Below are 15,637 nucleotides of genomic sequence, written 5' to 3'. Positions count from 1 at the left end.
GAATTTGGAAACCAGTAAACTCCTGCAGTAGGCTTGATGTTGCTGCTGCACTAGATGAATTGTCAACAATGAGAGATTTCAGATACTTCACCAGCTTCCCCTTAAGAACATCCTTGGCTTCACTTCCCACTCTTCGTACAGTGTCATAGCATACATCAGGGTCAACAGTTGAGGTGAGACAGAGTTCTTGAGAACAAGAACATCACAGTAGTGGTGACCTTTGACAGTGGATGTAAATTTCCCAGGAAAGTTTAGATAAATACCACTTCTCCTGGATTGATTGTCTGCTGAAATGTACTGTTTGATGTCATCACTGCAGTGGGCACCAAGAAGTCCATTGTGCAGGACTATACATGTACTTGGTGCACCATCCCTTCAAGCCCGGCCACATTCCTGCATATAACTCTCAATTTTTTTTGAGGGACCAAAAAGCCAATCCTGTTAACTCCTTGGCAGTTTGCTCATGAAGAATTCAATAGTGCATGTGATAACCCAAATGTGGCCATCAGGATAAGCAATGTTTTCCAAGATGTGTTTTTTACAGAATCTGGAGTCCCTGCACGATACATTTCAATCACCCTTTTTCATTGGTTGGGAATGCCATCAACATAGAAGACATTGCCTAGGCTTGATTTAGCAGAACACACTGTTTTCTAGTTTGACAAATAATCAGTGTATGTTCCGGCCGCTCTTTTTCTTGTTGTATCTCATCAATAATTTCTTTGAATGTTGATTCTACCGATGTATTCCTAACCAAATACTGTTCCCCAAAGCGGATGTTTTGCTTCTCCGGGCTTCTCTTGATTGTAAATATGTTATTTGATAAATTCAAGACTTTGCTTTTGAAGCGGTCACAGTAAGGGTTATTGTAGGGGTTGAAACTAGAGACAACACAACGTTGGTGGTAATCGGGGCAGCAAAAAATATATACCCGTGGGCTAACAAGCATACACACTTTCCCAAATAACACTTCCTTCAGAGCATCTTTCTGTTCAGGAAATAGTTAGGGAATCTTAGAAATATTGCAAGCTCCTACACACGCAAAAGAAAACCCCGCCCTTTTGAATTCTAACATTTCTAAGCATGTGCAATGTGTTGTCACTGACTAATCATAATTTTTGCACATTTATGCAAGAACATGATTATCGACTCCATAGTACAGACCTCCTTTTCCTGCATGTAAGAAAAGATGTACACAGGGATGTGTTCCAGCAGTTCGTTATTACACAACCATATTATTTACAATGTATACAATCTTATAATATTCACTGTATTACAAAACATATAAGTACATAGATTATAATAATAATCAAAATCTTCTTTATGTGACAATAAAATTTACAATAGTAATTACTTTCCAAAAAATAAATACAACTGCCTACTGGAGTGGGTGGGTGGGTAAATAACTAGAGTTATTACATGATTGACGCAGTTTCCATTGTTTTCTGTAGGGCTTTATTTCACCTACAAACCTCATTAATAAGCCAGTAGCTAAGAGCCGGGGGGGGGGGGGGGGGGGGAGTTGATATTCAGCAGGGAAGAGTGGGGAAACTTAGGAAACTATCTGATCCTGCCACAGCTCTGGTTCTAATTCCTTTCTTCTGCCCGCTCTTACTAAGTACTAACAGCCCACACCGTTTTCGTGTTCTCCGGAATCCTGTCGTCCTTTCTCTTCTCAACTTCTTCACTTAGAATCGTCCTCCTAATATCATGGCTTGTTGTTCCAAGGATCATTCCGACAAGATCAAAATCCAAAAGAAACTAATCGGCTTGCGAAAACATATTCTCTGTCAGTTCGGACATGTCTTCGTCGCTCTCCATCTCAGAAAAAAATATGAGCGTTATGCAAACTAAAGGGTGAAACAAATCTCATTCAAACGCTACTTTTGTAAAGGAAATCACTTGCTTATTGTATGATTGTTATACCCTACAAATAAAGAACAGCTATCGACTACCCCCTATAAAGGTAATTGTATATAACATTGTGAAATGTCATAAACTGGCCATGAAGGGAATACTCTTCTTTGTATTTGGTACAATTAAGATACCAAGGCCTTTGTTTTCAAGGATGAAAATAGTTTTTGTGACTATTTAGCACATGCCGTTGATTGTGGTTGATTGTTTTAACAATTATTAAAATAATTTTCCTTTTTAATCGCCGTAGAAATTGCAGAAGAAATAACTTTTCGATATATATGCAATTTCAAAGATTAAGATTCTGAGACACATTTTTGCGTGGAAACCTTTGTCAATCTGTAATAGGTCAGTTAATTACCTAAAGCCTTCGGCGATAAGCTTAAACATCCTTTGGCCTGCGGCCTTGGGATGTATATTGGTTATTGCCTTGGCTCTCAGTAATTAACTCTTGCATAGAATATGGAAGCATTCTGATGTTGGTTGCAAGACATGCTTGTCCTGCAATCTGGTTGAGTAATGGTTTATAAAGCTTTAAACGTGAGCCCACTTCAGCCTGAGCTAACACAGCAGGCAATTACCGAAGTCTCTAATGTTATGCTTAAAACATGAGCCCATTGTGACGTCAGCCTGAGCTAACACAGCAGGCAATTACTGGAGTCTCTAATGTTATGCGTGACTACCGGAACCCATGTGCAAGTACTCCACAGTCAGTCTAGATTCATATGTATTAATAACTAAGTTATCAATATCCACATTAAATCACATGAAAAAACAATTGTAGTCAAATGTAGCCATGATAAGATTTTCAAATATGATTTAAAAATTAGTTTTGTTGGAAAGTTTTGTTAACATAGAGCCAAGTCCTGCACCTAAGTGGTGTGTACTAGCTTTGAAAGAGACAATCTTGTAGAAAGTCAGTGTCTTGATTAACTGGATCTTTGGCGTCTTAGATGTTTTTAAATGCCTGGAAGAATGGGGCTTTGGTTGTGCTGCACTTAAAAGTGCTGTTGTTAATAAAAACGTTGTTATATGTTGAAGCTGTATCTTCTGATCTTTATAGAATTTTTTTTGGCTCCTTGTTTTGAGGCTTTTCTTATTGAATGGTGAATGGTGTAAAAAGCATATTGCTTTTATTGATTCAGATGATAAGGTCTGGATGTTTTAGTTTAAGATACTTTAGTTTATAATATAGGTTAAGATACTTCATGCACATTACAAAGTAATAGCTGATTTAAGTTGACTGGATTTTATGCAGTCATAATTTATTTGGAAAGCATTGAAAAATCCAGATGTTCCTTGTTGCATATCCTTTTATTGGATGGAGAACCAATGTCACTAAAAAGCATGTGGGTTTGCTCAGTAAATGTTTCTTAGATTCTTTGATCAGTTTTAATGTTAATTCAGATGGCTTCTTGTTGTCTTTCTCAAGTTGAGAGTATTTTTTTAAAGATGTTCTTTTACAGTTTACTTACAGTGCCTGGCGTTCAATTTCCCTAAAGGTACATAGATAGTAAAGTATTAGTTTCAGGGTGTTTATCTGTGTTGTAGGAAAAGGGCAGTATTGCAGTCTAACTGTCTAAGAGAGCCCCTCCCTTCATGTTCTCAAGGATGTCTTTTTGCTCCAACTAGTATTAAACACATCCTATAAGTTGCTTTTGGAAAAGTTGTGGTAAAAATCAATTAACTAAGAAAATTGGTTTCTTTACCATCTCTATTTCTGTTTTCTTCTTCTTTGAGCGCAGATGGTCAATAGCTCTGACAGAAATCCAGAAATAAAAGAACAGACATTTTACGAAAGAAAATACATTTAGAGAAATTTTATACAATAAAGAACTATATATATCTTCCTTTGTGCGCAGACTGAAGTATAAAACCAACTTTCGCTGTAAACACAACCGTTGCACACTACCAAAATACTCTTCTACTTCTACTTTATTAACTGATAAAACCATGTCGGTATCACATCAGTATAAATAAATACAAGGTAAAAATATACAGATCTGGAATAATTTACATAACTTATACAATATATTCATAATTTGTAAAATAAATTTATAAAATAATTTTCAATAAAGTAATTCAATTAAATAATTTAGCTTAATTAATTTATAACTTGAATACTAGAACCACTGGCCATTATCAATTAAATGCTGCTGAAGCTTCTCTTTGAATTTGCCCTTTTCTTTTATGTTGGTAATTGAACCTGGTAAATTGTTCCAAAAATTTATAGACCACGGGAAAAAGCTATTTGCATGCTGGTTGCACTTGGAATGTGTTCTATGGAAGCGCTTGGAGTTGCCATTCCGTGAAGGCCGGTCCATCGGAACCAAGAAGGGCTCTCCCTCAATGTCCACAGTTCCATAAACAACCTGATGGAACATGGACATTTGAGAGAGAGTCCGTCTGCCCTCAAGGGATGGCCACTCCAGCTCTCTTAGCATGTTTGTTACGACCCCTGGCTCCCTCAAATAATTATTATAGCAAACTCTGGCTGCAGTCCTCTGCACCATATCAAGGCGGTGTTTATCCTTTTGGAGATGCCGGTACCAGACAGAGTTTGCATATTCAAGCTTCGGTCTAACTAGACTGCAATAGAGTTTAGACTTGCAGTCTACCGAGGCTGTTCTAAAATTTCTTCTAATGACCCCAAGGGTCTGATTTGCACTAGATGTAATTTGTGCGATGTGTTTATCCCATTTTAAATCCCCTGAGAGTAGTACTCCTAGATAGGAGTGATGGTAAACCCTCTCTAGAATCCTGTTGTTAAGTATATAGGGATGGTCTGGAATTTTCGCTCTGCTTGTGGAGAAGCACATAGTGTGGCATTTCTCCACATTAAAGGCCATTTGCCAATCCCTCTCCCATCTATTTAGAGCATCAAGATCGTTTTGTAAAGCTAGGCTGTCATTTGAGCCATCAATAGTGCGATATAAAAGGCAGTCATCTGCAAAAAGCCTAATAGTTGACGAGATATTTAGAGGGAGATCATTTACAAAAAGCAGGAACAAAAGTGGTCCTAAAACTGTGGTACACCAGAGGTAACAGAGCATTGACTGGATGTTGCACCCTCTAGTGTTACACACTGTGATCTCTGGGTGAGGAAATCTTCCATCCAGGTCAGCAAGCTACCCCTGATGCCATAATAGCTTAATTTGTAAAGAAGTCGTCTATGCGGCACTCGGTCAAAGGCCTTTGAAAAATCTAAGATAAAAGCATCAACCCGTTTCCCTTGATTTATGGGGCTTACCAAGTCATGGCATGTTATAATTAATTGTGTTTCACTGTTCCTCCTTTTACGGAAACCATGTTGAAAATCGCTAAGTATGCCATGCTGCTCCAAATGTTGCCAAACATGGTGGCATATTACATGCTCCAAGATTTTGCAAGTAACAGATGTAAGGGAAACGGGTCGATAGTTATTTGGTGATGATCTTTTACCTTTTTTAAAAATTGGCACTACATTGGCAATTTTCCAGTCCATGGGTAATTTTCCCTGATCTAAGGACTGTTGGAAAAGTTGTGTATATAGGGGTGCCAACTCTTGGGATAATTCCTTTAAAATACGAGTTGGCAATTTATCAGGCCCCCCAGCCTTATTTGAATCAAGTGAATTCAAAAGCTTCTGAACACCATTTGAGGTGACTATGATTTTACCCATTTCTTGGCTTGATGAATTTGGATTTAAGCTTGGTGCTGTACTAGATTCCTCTTTAGTAAAAATAGAGAAAAAATAACCATTGAGGACATTTGCTTTGTCTAGGCTATTTGAAACAGCAATATTATGCTGGTTATGAAGTAGGTTAATACCCATGTTATCTTGCCTTTTTGATTTCACAAATCTCCAAAATTTCTTAGGTTGTTCTCTTTGAGAGGACCCTAGCAAATTATTTATATAATCTCCATATGATTTATTTAGCTTATATCTATAGGCTTTCCGAGTTTGTCTAAATTTCCTTTTGTCACTTTCCAAACCTGTACGTTTCTGGGTGTTATACAATCTTTGGACTTTTCTTTTGAGTTTGTTTAGATTGTGAGTAAACCAAGGGAGATTGTACCTACTTGAGGACATTTTAGCAGGGATATATTCCTCCATAAGAGAAGAAAGTTTTCCTTTTAACATGTCCCAGTTTTCCTGCAATGATCGAACAGTGAAGTTTGTGAAATAAACAGAGCTAAACTCTAGTAGGTCCCTTTTCATGTCAACAAAGTTCCCTTTTGAATACAGAAAGATCTTCCTCCTGATCGGGCGTGCCAGCTTTGGTGTAACTAAGGTTTGTATCTCCACACATCCATGGTCTCCCATTGCAGGTTTGACATGTACTGAGTCAACAAGGGTGCTATTTGTTGTAAAGAGCAGGTCAAGGATCTTATCACCACGGGTAGGCTTATCTACCACTTGCTCCAAACTATAAATGCTGCACATCTCCAGTAGCTTCTCGCAAGCTGTGACGTGACGGCTTCCTCTTGCAATGGTGTTTGTTTCCCAGCATATGTCTCCTCCAAGGTTGAAATCACCTCCGAGATATATAACTGAATTTCCAGACTTCCTCTGTAGTTTTGAAAGGGAGCGGTCTAACTCATCAAGTGCCTCGCAAGAACTGTCAGGGTTGTAAAAAGCTCCAATATATACATGTTTCCTTCTGTTAATAGAGACTTTAATCCAAACTGTTTCGCAGTCTGAGTTAAGTTTGTAAAGCTCATGACAGCTGAGATCCTTGAATGCTAATAGAACTCCCCCATATCCATCCGGTCTATCCTTCCGAAATACTGAGTAATTAGAAGGGAAGAATTCACAGGTTTTAACACTGGGATTCAACCAGGTCTCAGTTCCAATTACTATATCTGGACTCTCAGTTGCTAGGAAAGCTTGAAATTCACAGTTCTTATTCTTTAGGCTCTGGAAGTTGATGTTAAATACCTTCAGGCCTTGTTTATGGCGTGGTCGTGAGCTCTTGCAAGCATGTTCCAACACAGAACTCGTAGAGGAATTTCTTGGTGTAGTTTTAGCAACTGGGGACGAAGTTTGACTTGGAAGAAAATTGAAGGAGTTTGAGAGCTCCAATGTTGAAGCGCTTAACAGAGTCTCAGAGAAATTGGAAGCGTCACACTTGGGGCAAAGCCATAGGCAGGACGAATTTGCCAAGGACTCGTACGATGGTATGCTAATGTCCATACATTTCGCATGGTTCCAAATGTTACACGAGTCACATTGAAGACCACGTTGGTTTGACTTCACAGGCTTCTTGCATAGGCCACATGGATATTTCCAAGCTGGTCCTGGATTAAGGCTAATGTCTCCACAGAGGAGAAGGAGACCACATAGTAGTCTTGCACGTGTTGGAGGAGAATCCAAGATGGCGGAGCCAGGCCGACCATTTACTCTTATTCTTCCAGAAAACGAGGTTAAAAATGCTTCTTGGCCTACATATTGTTGATAAATCAGTCCTGGGTGTATTAAAAAGTTTTCGGGACTGTCAAAGTCCAATTTAGAACTTAAAAGAAGGGCTAAAAACAAAATTTCAAGCGGAGCTTCGAATGGACCAGCCATCCCGCTGGTAGGGTTCCAGAGTTATCCCTGTTATCCTCTGTTTACTTTAAAGAAAAAGTGGGGCTTTTAGCTGCATACCACCCTGAGGGCCGTAGGCAGTGTCGACAAAAGGAGTGTAGAGAATGCAACACTCTTGGGTCTGTGAAGTGCTTAATGCACAAGGAACACGTGACTTCATCCTCCATGCGTCTGCTCACAAAAGGAGCGTAGACAATGCAGCACTCTTGGGTCTGTGAAGTGCTCAATGCACAAGGAACACGTGACTTCATCCTCCATGCGTCTGCTCACAAAAGGAGCGTAGACAATGCAGCACTCTTGGGTCTGTGAAGTGCTCAATGCACAAGGAACACGTGACTTCATCCTCCATGCGTCTGCTCACAAAAGGAGCGTAGACAATGCAGCACTCTTGGGTCGGTGAAGTGCTCAATGCACAAAAAACACATGACTTCTTCCTCCATGCGTCTGCTTACAAAAGGAGTGTAGACAATGTAGCACTCTTGGGTCGGTGAAGTGCTCAATGCACAAAAAACACATGACATTACCAAAAATCAGGGACATTTTGTTCAGGCGGTATTTTTTGACAGCGGTCTCATTTAGGCATTACTGCGCATGCGTCGGAATATCAGCTCACCCAAAACAAAATGGCGGAGGGAAGACAGAGATCAAGAAGAATTGATTATAAAGCACTGAATAATGTTTCATCTGCCGATTTTAATTTCGATTTTCAAAGAAAACGAAAGTATAAAAGTGGATCAAAGGTATATGATGTGGAAAGGATAATAAGTCAGCGAATTACCTCCAGAAACGTAAGTGATAGTTTGCTAGAGCAAACCTTTTTATTTGAGTAGAATCCCAATTTTGTTAAAATATAAATTGGAAACTCACATTTTTGGTTTGATTTCAAAAGGAATTGTACACCGAATTTCCATTGATTGCTGTATTTTTGTATTTTGTTTCGATACAGGGGGATAAAGAGTACCTAGTGAAGTGGAAAAATTGGCCGATTTGGACTAGTACTTGGGAGCCAGCGAATCATTTAACAGAAGCTTTGATTAGGTGAATATTCTGAAATAACTCCTCAATAATGATTTTTTTAAAAAAATATTATTAATAAAAAATTCCGGAAGTCATAGCTTCTGATCTTTTGATGTATTTTGAACTTTCAGATCTTACCTATTCCCTGTAATAACACCTGAAAGACTAGAAAATGCATCAGCTTTGTTTTTGGAGGGGATTACAAGCATCTTGAAATCCAAGGCAGTAAAAGCTGTACATAGCACCGAAATCCGTATTGATCATGACATAGTAAGATACATATTTAAGGGCTGTGGTAAATTAGCTGCTGACAAGAAGTCTATGTTTTATGAGAAATCTGATTTCAAAAGATTTGGCCTTCCAGTGTATTGGTATTACTGCCTGGATGAACATGGACAAGGAATTACAGTGGATTTCCCCATCAAAATCAAAACTGTCCTTTCATACACAAAAGCTTACTACATAGTGTCATGTGGGAAATTAGAAAAGAGCCCAACATCTCCTGTAGAAAAAATAGTTATAACTTTAAATAGGAAAGCTTGTGATCAGCACAATTTGTTTGTTTGATTTTTTTTATAATATATTTTTTTATCATTCATAGGATTTAATAATATATGACTCAATAGAATAATATATGTATATACAAAGAAATTGTTATAACATCACCAAGGAAATGTTGAATAGTTTTAAAATTATTTACATGACAATTTATTGTACTGTTGTTATTAATAGCATTGTTATTGCTACTTATAATGTTTATTCATCCAGAGTGTTACTCGTAGTTGCAGTATAATTTGATTCTGTGTTCCTTCTTCTTTTCCTTGAGTCTAAAATTTTGCTATTCCACCATTCCTCATTTCGCTTCACATATTTTCTCTTCTCTCTTTCGTGGTGCTCTAGAGATTTTTGCCTAGACTCCAAAAGCAGAATGTCCTTAGCTGCATCCCATTTATTGGACTTTTGGTAGTATATGCGCTTAGCATCATCGTTGTTTTTTTCCACACCTTGCCCTGAAAACTGTATGATTGGCCCATGACTTAAGATAAACTGGGGTATGTGGTATGGAACTGCATGCATGTATGGGGTCACCCTGGCATTACCATAACCAACACGTTTCGCACCAAGCTTGGAAAATAATTCTATCCATGCTTTGGCCTTTTGGTGAATAGAATCTGGTGTAGTTTCATCAGCATTTGCACAGCATATCAGCAGGTATAATGAATGGAAGTCTTCCCAAAGCTTTATGACCTCAGACTTGGTTTCATCAAAGAGTATATTCATGGATTTCAGCTTTTCAGGAAGAAATTTCATCAGCTTTTTTTTGTCAGAGCCAACTAAACTTGTCCAGTCTTTCTGCTTACTTGATTTTCCATCTGCATTCAGTTTTTCCCACACATTAAATGTTATGCCAATGTCATTAATTGCTTTAATTAGCTTATCAAGGCCTATGCCTTTACATTCTCCTCTTGGTTTGTGCATATCTTCTTTGCTGTCTTTTTCCATTACTTCAATAATCAAATTTTCTGTCAGCCTGTCTGTTATCCTTAACATCATATGCAGTTCATCCAGAATGACATGATCTAGTTCAATCTCAAATAAAGGTGGGTTGATACAACAATAATTCTCTTTCTTTTTTGTACACCACTCCTTAAGTGATTTGATTGTTCTTTTCATTGTGTCTGAGTTGTAGTATGTTGATTCATGTTTCATATTCCACCTCTGAGACTTGTGAACTATACACCACAAACAAGCATAATCAGAAGTGGCACCACTGAGACCCATTGAAAGCAGCAAAAATTTCAAATCACCCCCAAGAAAAAACTCTAAAGGAATTTCTTTGTCTCCCAAAGTGACTTTTTTAGCTTTCACATGCTCATTATATATATAAGCGCCTGCACCCGCGAACGGGTATAACACAGTTTGTATTTAACTGTTCTCCGCCCTTTTACGGCGAGCTTCCCTTTGTTTTAAATATGTTTCATATCTTCTTTTGTCGTATGACGTGCAGATGTTATTTGTGATCGCCCTCCATTCCTTTCTATTATGTACATGATAGTTCCACACTTCAAGGACGCATCCAATTTTGAGGTCTTTTTTCAAAGTGTCCTTGAATCTTAGTTTAGGACGACCAACTGGGCGAGACCCGTGTTCTAGCTCCGAAAATAACAGCTGCTTAGGCACTCTGTCATCGTCCATTCGGCAGAGGTGACCAAGCCAGCGGAGACGATTTCTAGCTAATTTTGTTTCAATATCATCTACGTTTGCGCGACGGAGGACGTCTTCATTGCTTATATAGTCATCCCACTTGATCTTGAGGATTAGGCGTAAATGGCGTTGTTGCAGAGTACGAAGTTCTCTAACTTCATGCTGATATACAGTCCATGTCTCACTACCGTACAATAAGAGAGGCATTAGACATTGATTATAAACAGCGATCTTGGTTGGTACAGTGAGATCACGTGAGTCGAAAACTCTCTTTCGAAGGCGATCATAAGCACATGATACAGCTTGTATACGAGATGTGAGCTCCGCTCTCATTGAGCAGTCACTTGACAGGATACTACCAAGGTATTTAAAGTGAGTAACATTGACCAGCTTAATGCCATCAACATAAAAGTCGGCAGTATTACCAATACACATAGTCTCCGTCTTTTTAGTGTTAATGCGCATCCCCATTCTCTTAGCAAGTTCATTGTACGATGTAAGTAAAGACTGCAGACCCTCTGGGGTATCGCTAAATAAGGCGATATCGTCAGCGTACTGTGCCTCCCTGATGAATTCCGTAAGGACTTTTGTTTTTGCTTTGAGCCTGCGAAGATCGAAGAGATTACCATCATTAATATCCTTAATTAGACTGTTGTATGAAACTTTCAGTGTTTCATATTGTTCGGGTCCATTCACAATTCCAATCGTATGGTTTCCTTTTGATGCATTGTATTCACCAGACTGCAGCAATGAGAAAGAGAGAATCATAAAATTGGTTGTTCTTGACATCTTTGCCCCATCACCACTTATTTTAACTTTTAGTGGATTTTTAGTGAAATCAAAAGATGGGTGTGAATCCAAATACTTTGATATGACCTCCTTTAGCAGTAAGGAAAAGGAACGTTGAGCACCAGGGTCAGGGCCAGGCACCCTCTCAATGTGGCAGAGAGAATTGAGCTTGTCCCTCTTTTGTTTAATGAGGTAAGATCGAGGGATATCATTTGTTAGGAAACTGAGTTCATGATAGCATTCATCACTTACACAAAATTTGTCTAGTAGAAACAATACTTGTTCAAGCCTATGGTTCTCTTCCTCTGTAAGTCTTTGAGTTTCATCACAGGGCCCGCGGAGCGGGCGTGATCTTGGTATTGCCAACTCTTTGGCCATAACTGACCGCGGAGCCGCGGCGGCCGGAGGCCGTCGCCGCGAAGGGCCTACGGCCCGAGCCCCAGTAGGGGGGTTGGGGGGGGTTCTCCCCCCGAGAAAATTTCGAAAAATGGCACTGATTTCCGCTTAACTCGAGCACTTTCTGAGGGTTCTAGCGACATCTGAAATGATGCTTATTTGACTAAAAAAATCAAAGATTTCGAGCGAATTTCTGATATTTTCTTCTCCGCAACGAATACCTGCAAGAACATATACAATGAAATTTAATCAGTGATATAATGCAAACATAAGAATAATGAGTAATGTAATGAATGATATAATGATATAATTGAGACTGTCTATAACGGTCGTGTTCAATCATTATTCCATCGACGCTATTCCGTCTGCATTCTTGCTATTAGCAGAAGTCGGCAACGCTGAATTCGCCGAAAAGCCTTCTCCTATTATCATTGAGGCGTACGAACTCATTCGCCACGGCTGCCAGATTTATTTTGTCAGTGCGTTCTCGATGAACGCTGAGTACGGCGAGGCTGTTGAACCGTTTCTGGCCCATCGTGGACCGGAGCCATGTCTTCAGTCGCCGCATCGTCGAAAAAGACCGCTCGCCTATAGCGTCGGTCGCCGGATTCACCAGCAGCAGCACACACAATTTCACGATCTCGCCGATGAGCGAACGAGTGGGTTTATCGAGAGACTGTACCTCCTTGTAGATGTCGTCGAAATGCGTGACATCCTTATGCTCCATAAGTTGTCGGAAGATCGGTATTTGGGAAGTGAGGTTTCGAACATTTACGTCTGTGGTACCGTACTCGCTTTCTATGGTGGCCATTTCGGATGTGAAGTCAACTCCGCGAACAGCTTTCAGAAGAAATTCCTCCACGATCCGGTAAACCTTGAATCCTTTTTGGTCGAATCGTTCGGTTATGGCCATCACGATGTCGTCCAAAGCGCTGAAGTACATGGTACGATATCGGTCCTCAGCGGCGGGTGGATGGTACGGCTCACTTCCGTCATCTAATTTCTTCGGTGGCGCTCTTTTACGAGGCAATTTCGGTTCGGAGATTTCGCATTCCAGTGAATTTCGTCGTTGTAGCACCAGAGCGTAGAAGTCACTGAAGTTTTGCTCGGATCGCATGTTTGACAGCGTAGTGATGGTCAATTCTGCCAACCGCTGGCCTTGAACGGCGGACATCTTCGTCTTCTGGAGCGTTTTTGACAGGTTGTCGGTAATGGAGAAGAGCATATTCCCCAAATTGAGTCCGAAAAAATAATCGAACTCCTTCATCTGACATTGGACACCTATGATTCTCGCCCTCGTTTCGCTGTCAAGCCTCGCAGAAAGGCAATCAGTCCAAAGGTTTGCGAGCGCAACATAGTTTTGTATGATTCGCAGAAAACTGTCCCCGCGGACCGTCCATCTGGTCGGGCATAAGACCTTGATTCCCGGGGCATCCAAGTCCAATTCTCCCTTGATCTTTTCAAGTGCTCCTTGTCGCTTCGGTGAGAATTTTATCAGCTTGCATATCTCACGTGTCGTGTCCAACGTCTCGCTCAGCAATTTCGAAGCTGACCGCTTACACATGTCATGTACAGCGAGAGAGAGGGCGTGTCCGTGGCAGTGCGTTAGATGCGCCTGCGGGACCTCAGCTTGGATTTTCGTCGCCGCGCCGTTCTTCACACCGGACATATTACCCGCTCCGTCGTAACATTGCCCGCGACATGATTTCAATGGTATATCCGATCGGGTGAGGGCGTCTTTGAGAGCCGAAACGATCGTATCCGACGAAATGTCTGGGATATGATAGAAGCCGATAAAATCCTCATTCGGATTCAAATTCTCGTCGATCCAACGCAGGCACACCGTCAGCTGTTCCTTATTCGCTACGTCCGTGCATTCGTCGGCTAGTAAAGAATAGCATTCCGTTTTGATGCGATTAGCGACATCCCTTATTACTTGTTGTGACATGATATCCAGCAATTCATTTTGCACGTCATGTGACGTGTACTTGTCGGTTTTCTTACTCATCCATTGTAGGATTGAAGGATCATCCTTCGCTCTGAGCAACAAACATTGATGGAAATTCGAATCCGTCTCTTTCGCTCCTTGGATTGCGATCCCCTGACGAGCTAAAAACTGCAGATTCTGGATAATCTTGCTCAGATATCGCCGGTTGTTTTCCCGCTCTTTCACAGTCTGTTCAACTAACAGCTCGCTTACGTCGCGACACTTTGCCGGGATCTCTCGCACACACTCGACGGCTTGTTTGTGGCATTTCGAGTTCTGATGAAGGCGAAACATTTTGGTGGCGTTCCGCCATGTATTGAAACCTTTCGTCGTGAAGGCAGGTTCCTGTCTCACACCGTCCAATAAGTTCAGTTTTACTGCTTTAGTGCACACATGGCATACGACGACGTCCTTGTCTGGTATGTAATGTAGCCACGGAAAGTCGTGAAAATACTGGAGTTGAAAATTTCTCTTTTTCGCTTTTCCTTCCTTGTCCGTTTCTGAACGTTTTATTTGTTTCGGGTGGAATGGCTCGACGGACAGAATGATTTCACGTGGCGGTCTCTCGTCAACGGCTTCTGTGACATCAGTAGGCGGGACGCTTGTGTCGACCGCCGATGCATCTTCGACATCATCAGTGTCCTGAAAAACAGTGTTTTGATAATGAATAGTACACCATACGGCAATCAGTAAGATTTAACTAGTTTGGCCAATCGACGAGACACCCGCTAAAATTCGAGACATAGGTATACTGATGAAATGGTTACGTGGTGTGAAGATTTTCTATACTTTTGGACTGATCAAACTGAATTGAATCCGAAATTTCCATTTTTTTACCTTTTCGATATTCTCAGTCTTAGATCTTTTGAAAAAATCGTGAAGTGTGACCTTAGGACGCATACGTTTCATCCCTTGTCGTCCAGAACTGCTAGCGCTTGAGGCGGATGAAGACGGACCCGCTAGGTCAATTTTGTCACCTGTGAAATGGTAGTCAGCATGAGCAAATCATTCAGCATCGTTTGATCAATCTCATATGAATCGCATAGAACGGGACTCGTTCGGATCCCGTTTTGTTCGTAATCGATTTATCGGAACTCAGACAATATATGCAACAGATGCCTATTATAAAACGCAAAAATCCATTGAACTTTTGATAGGCTGACGGAGTTTCTGCTGTAGAATTGATTTCGGTAATTTCGCCGCGGCAGCGCATATCTTGAATTTCATCATCTTCATCGGTGAATTATTATTAAATAATTTTATAGTTTTCTCACTAAAGAATATCATGTCAACTATGTATCTACGTAACTATGTCATATGTACATACCTGTATCATCATCAGCAACATTGCCTGGCTCCTGGTCATCTTCAATGGACCTCCGCGGCTGATCCGCTGAAATAAAACATTCGGTCAGGCCCCCTGCATCTCCAATCAAACCTCGAATGGGTCGAATTCCGGATTCCGGAATCCATTCCGGGAATGGATTTTTCCGATCAAATCCACTACAATTTATTTCCACCGTCAAGTCCAAATTGCACCGAAATTTGATAGAATTTTATAGAAAAATACGATGTCATTACTGAACGGGTACACTACAGTGAAACTCAACTCACCAGTACTCATTTTGTCCACTTTCACTAGTCTTTTTCTTCTTTGAAAACTTTTGCACGCAGAATTTATCAATGAATCTTCGTATAAACAGACAAATATCCACCCCCTTTCGCTTTCGTTTTGAACTAGTATCCAGCCCCGATACTGC

General features: G+C 40.4%; 3 protein-coding genes across 4 annotated transcripts; 1 reads left to right on the top strand and 2 right to left on the bottom strand.

Moving 5' to 3' along the window:
* The first annotated feature begins 7,747 nt into the window (after positions 1–7,747).
* Positions 7,748–10,314, top strand: LOC116607798. Of its 2 annotated transcripts, XM_048727370.1 has the most exons (4): positions 7,748–8,271; positions 8,430–8,521; positions 8,632–9,061; positions 9,255–10,314. In XM_048727370.1, the coding sequence occupies exons 1-4, from the start codon at positions 8,107–8,109 to the stop codon at positions 9,291–9,293; spliced, it is 726 nt and encodes a 241-aa protein (XP_048583327.1). In that variant the 5' UTR covers positions 7,748–8,106; the 3' UTR covers positions 9,294–10,314. The 2 variants fall into 2 exon arrangements, with proteins under 2 accessions (XP_048583327.1, XP_032225148.2); XM_032369257.2 differs by lacking the exon at positions 9,255–10,314 and having other exon boundaries at positions 7,942–8,271; positions 8,632–9,207.
* Positions 8,563–10,282, bottom strand: LOC5522347. Its single transcript, XM_048727369.1, has 2 exons — positions 9,255–10,282; positions 8,563–9,061 (listed from the first exon to the last, which is right to left on the bottom strand). The coding sequence occupies exon 1, from the start codon at positions 10,280–10,282 to the stop codon at positions 9,257–9,259; it is 1,026 nt and encodes a 341-aa protein (XP_048583326.1). The 3' UTR covers positions 8,563–9,061; positions 9,255–9,256.
* Positions 10,315–12,122: 1,808 nt separating the features above from the next.
* On the bottom strand, positions 12,123–15,623 carry LOC116606194 (zinc finger MYM-type protein 1-like). The gene is made up of 4 exons (XM_048727367.1): positions 15,492–15,623; positions 15,205–15,270; positions 14,715–14,854; positions 12,123–14,519 (listed from the first exon to the last, which is right to left on the bottom strand). The coding sequence occupies exons 1-4, from the start codon at positions 15,499–15,501 to the stop codon at positions 12,270–12,272; spliced, it is 2,466 nt and encodes an 821-aa protein (XP_048583324.1). The 5' UTR covers positions 15,502–15,623; the 3' UTR covers positions 12,123–12,269.
* Between the last annotated feature and the right edge of the window lie 14 nt (positions 15,624–15,637).

Source organism: Nematostella vectensis, chromosome 5, assembly GCF_932526225.1.
Source record: "Nematostella vectensis chromosome 5, jaNemVect1.1, whole genome shotgun sequence".
Classification (NCBI taxonomy): Eukaryota; Metazoa; Cnidaria; class Anthozoa; order Actiniaria; family Edwardsiidae; genus Nematostella; species Nematostella vectensis.
This window is presented reverse-complemented; position numbering and strand designations above follow the sequence as displayed.

Excerpts from the sequence above, each read along its gene's own strand:
- LOC116606194 (XM_048727367.1), bottom strand. Across the intron at positions 14,855-15,204 it reads TGTTGCTGATGATGATACAG|GTGACAAAATTGACCTAGCG; the intron begins GTATGTACATAT and ends ACCATTTCACAG. Across the intron at positions 14,520-14,714 it reads AGACTGAGAATATCGAAAAG|GACACTGATGATGTCGAAGA; the intron begins GTAAAAAAATGG and ends ACTGTTTTTCAG.
- LOC116607798 (XM_048727370.1), top strand. The coding sequence starts at position 8,107 with ATGGCGGAGGGAAGACAGAGATCAAGAAGAATTGATTATAAAGCACTG. Across the intron at positions 8,272-8,429 it reads AGCGAATTACCTCCAGAAAC|GGGGATAAAGAGTACCTAGT; the intron begins GTAAGTGATAGT and ends GTTTCGATACAG. Across the intron at positions 8,522-8,631 it reads TTAACAGAAGCTTTGATTAG|ATCTTACCTATTCCCTGTAA; the intron begins GTGAATATTCTG and ends TTGAACTTTCAG.
- LOC5522347 (XM_048727369.1), bottom strand. The coding sequence starts at position 10,282 with ATGGGTCTCAGTGGTGCCACTTCTGATTATGCTTGTTTGTGGTGTATA.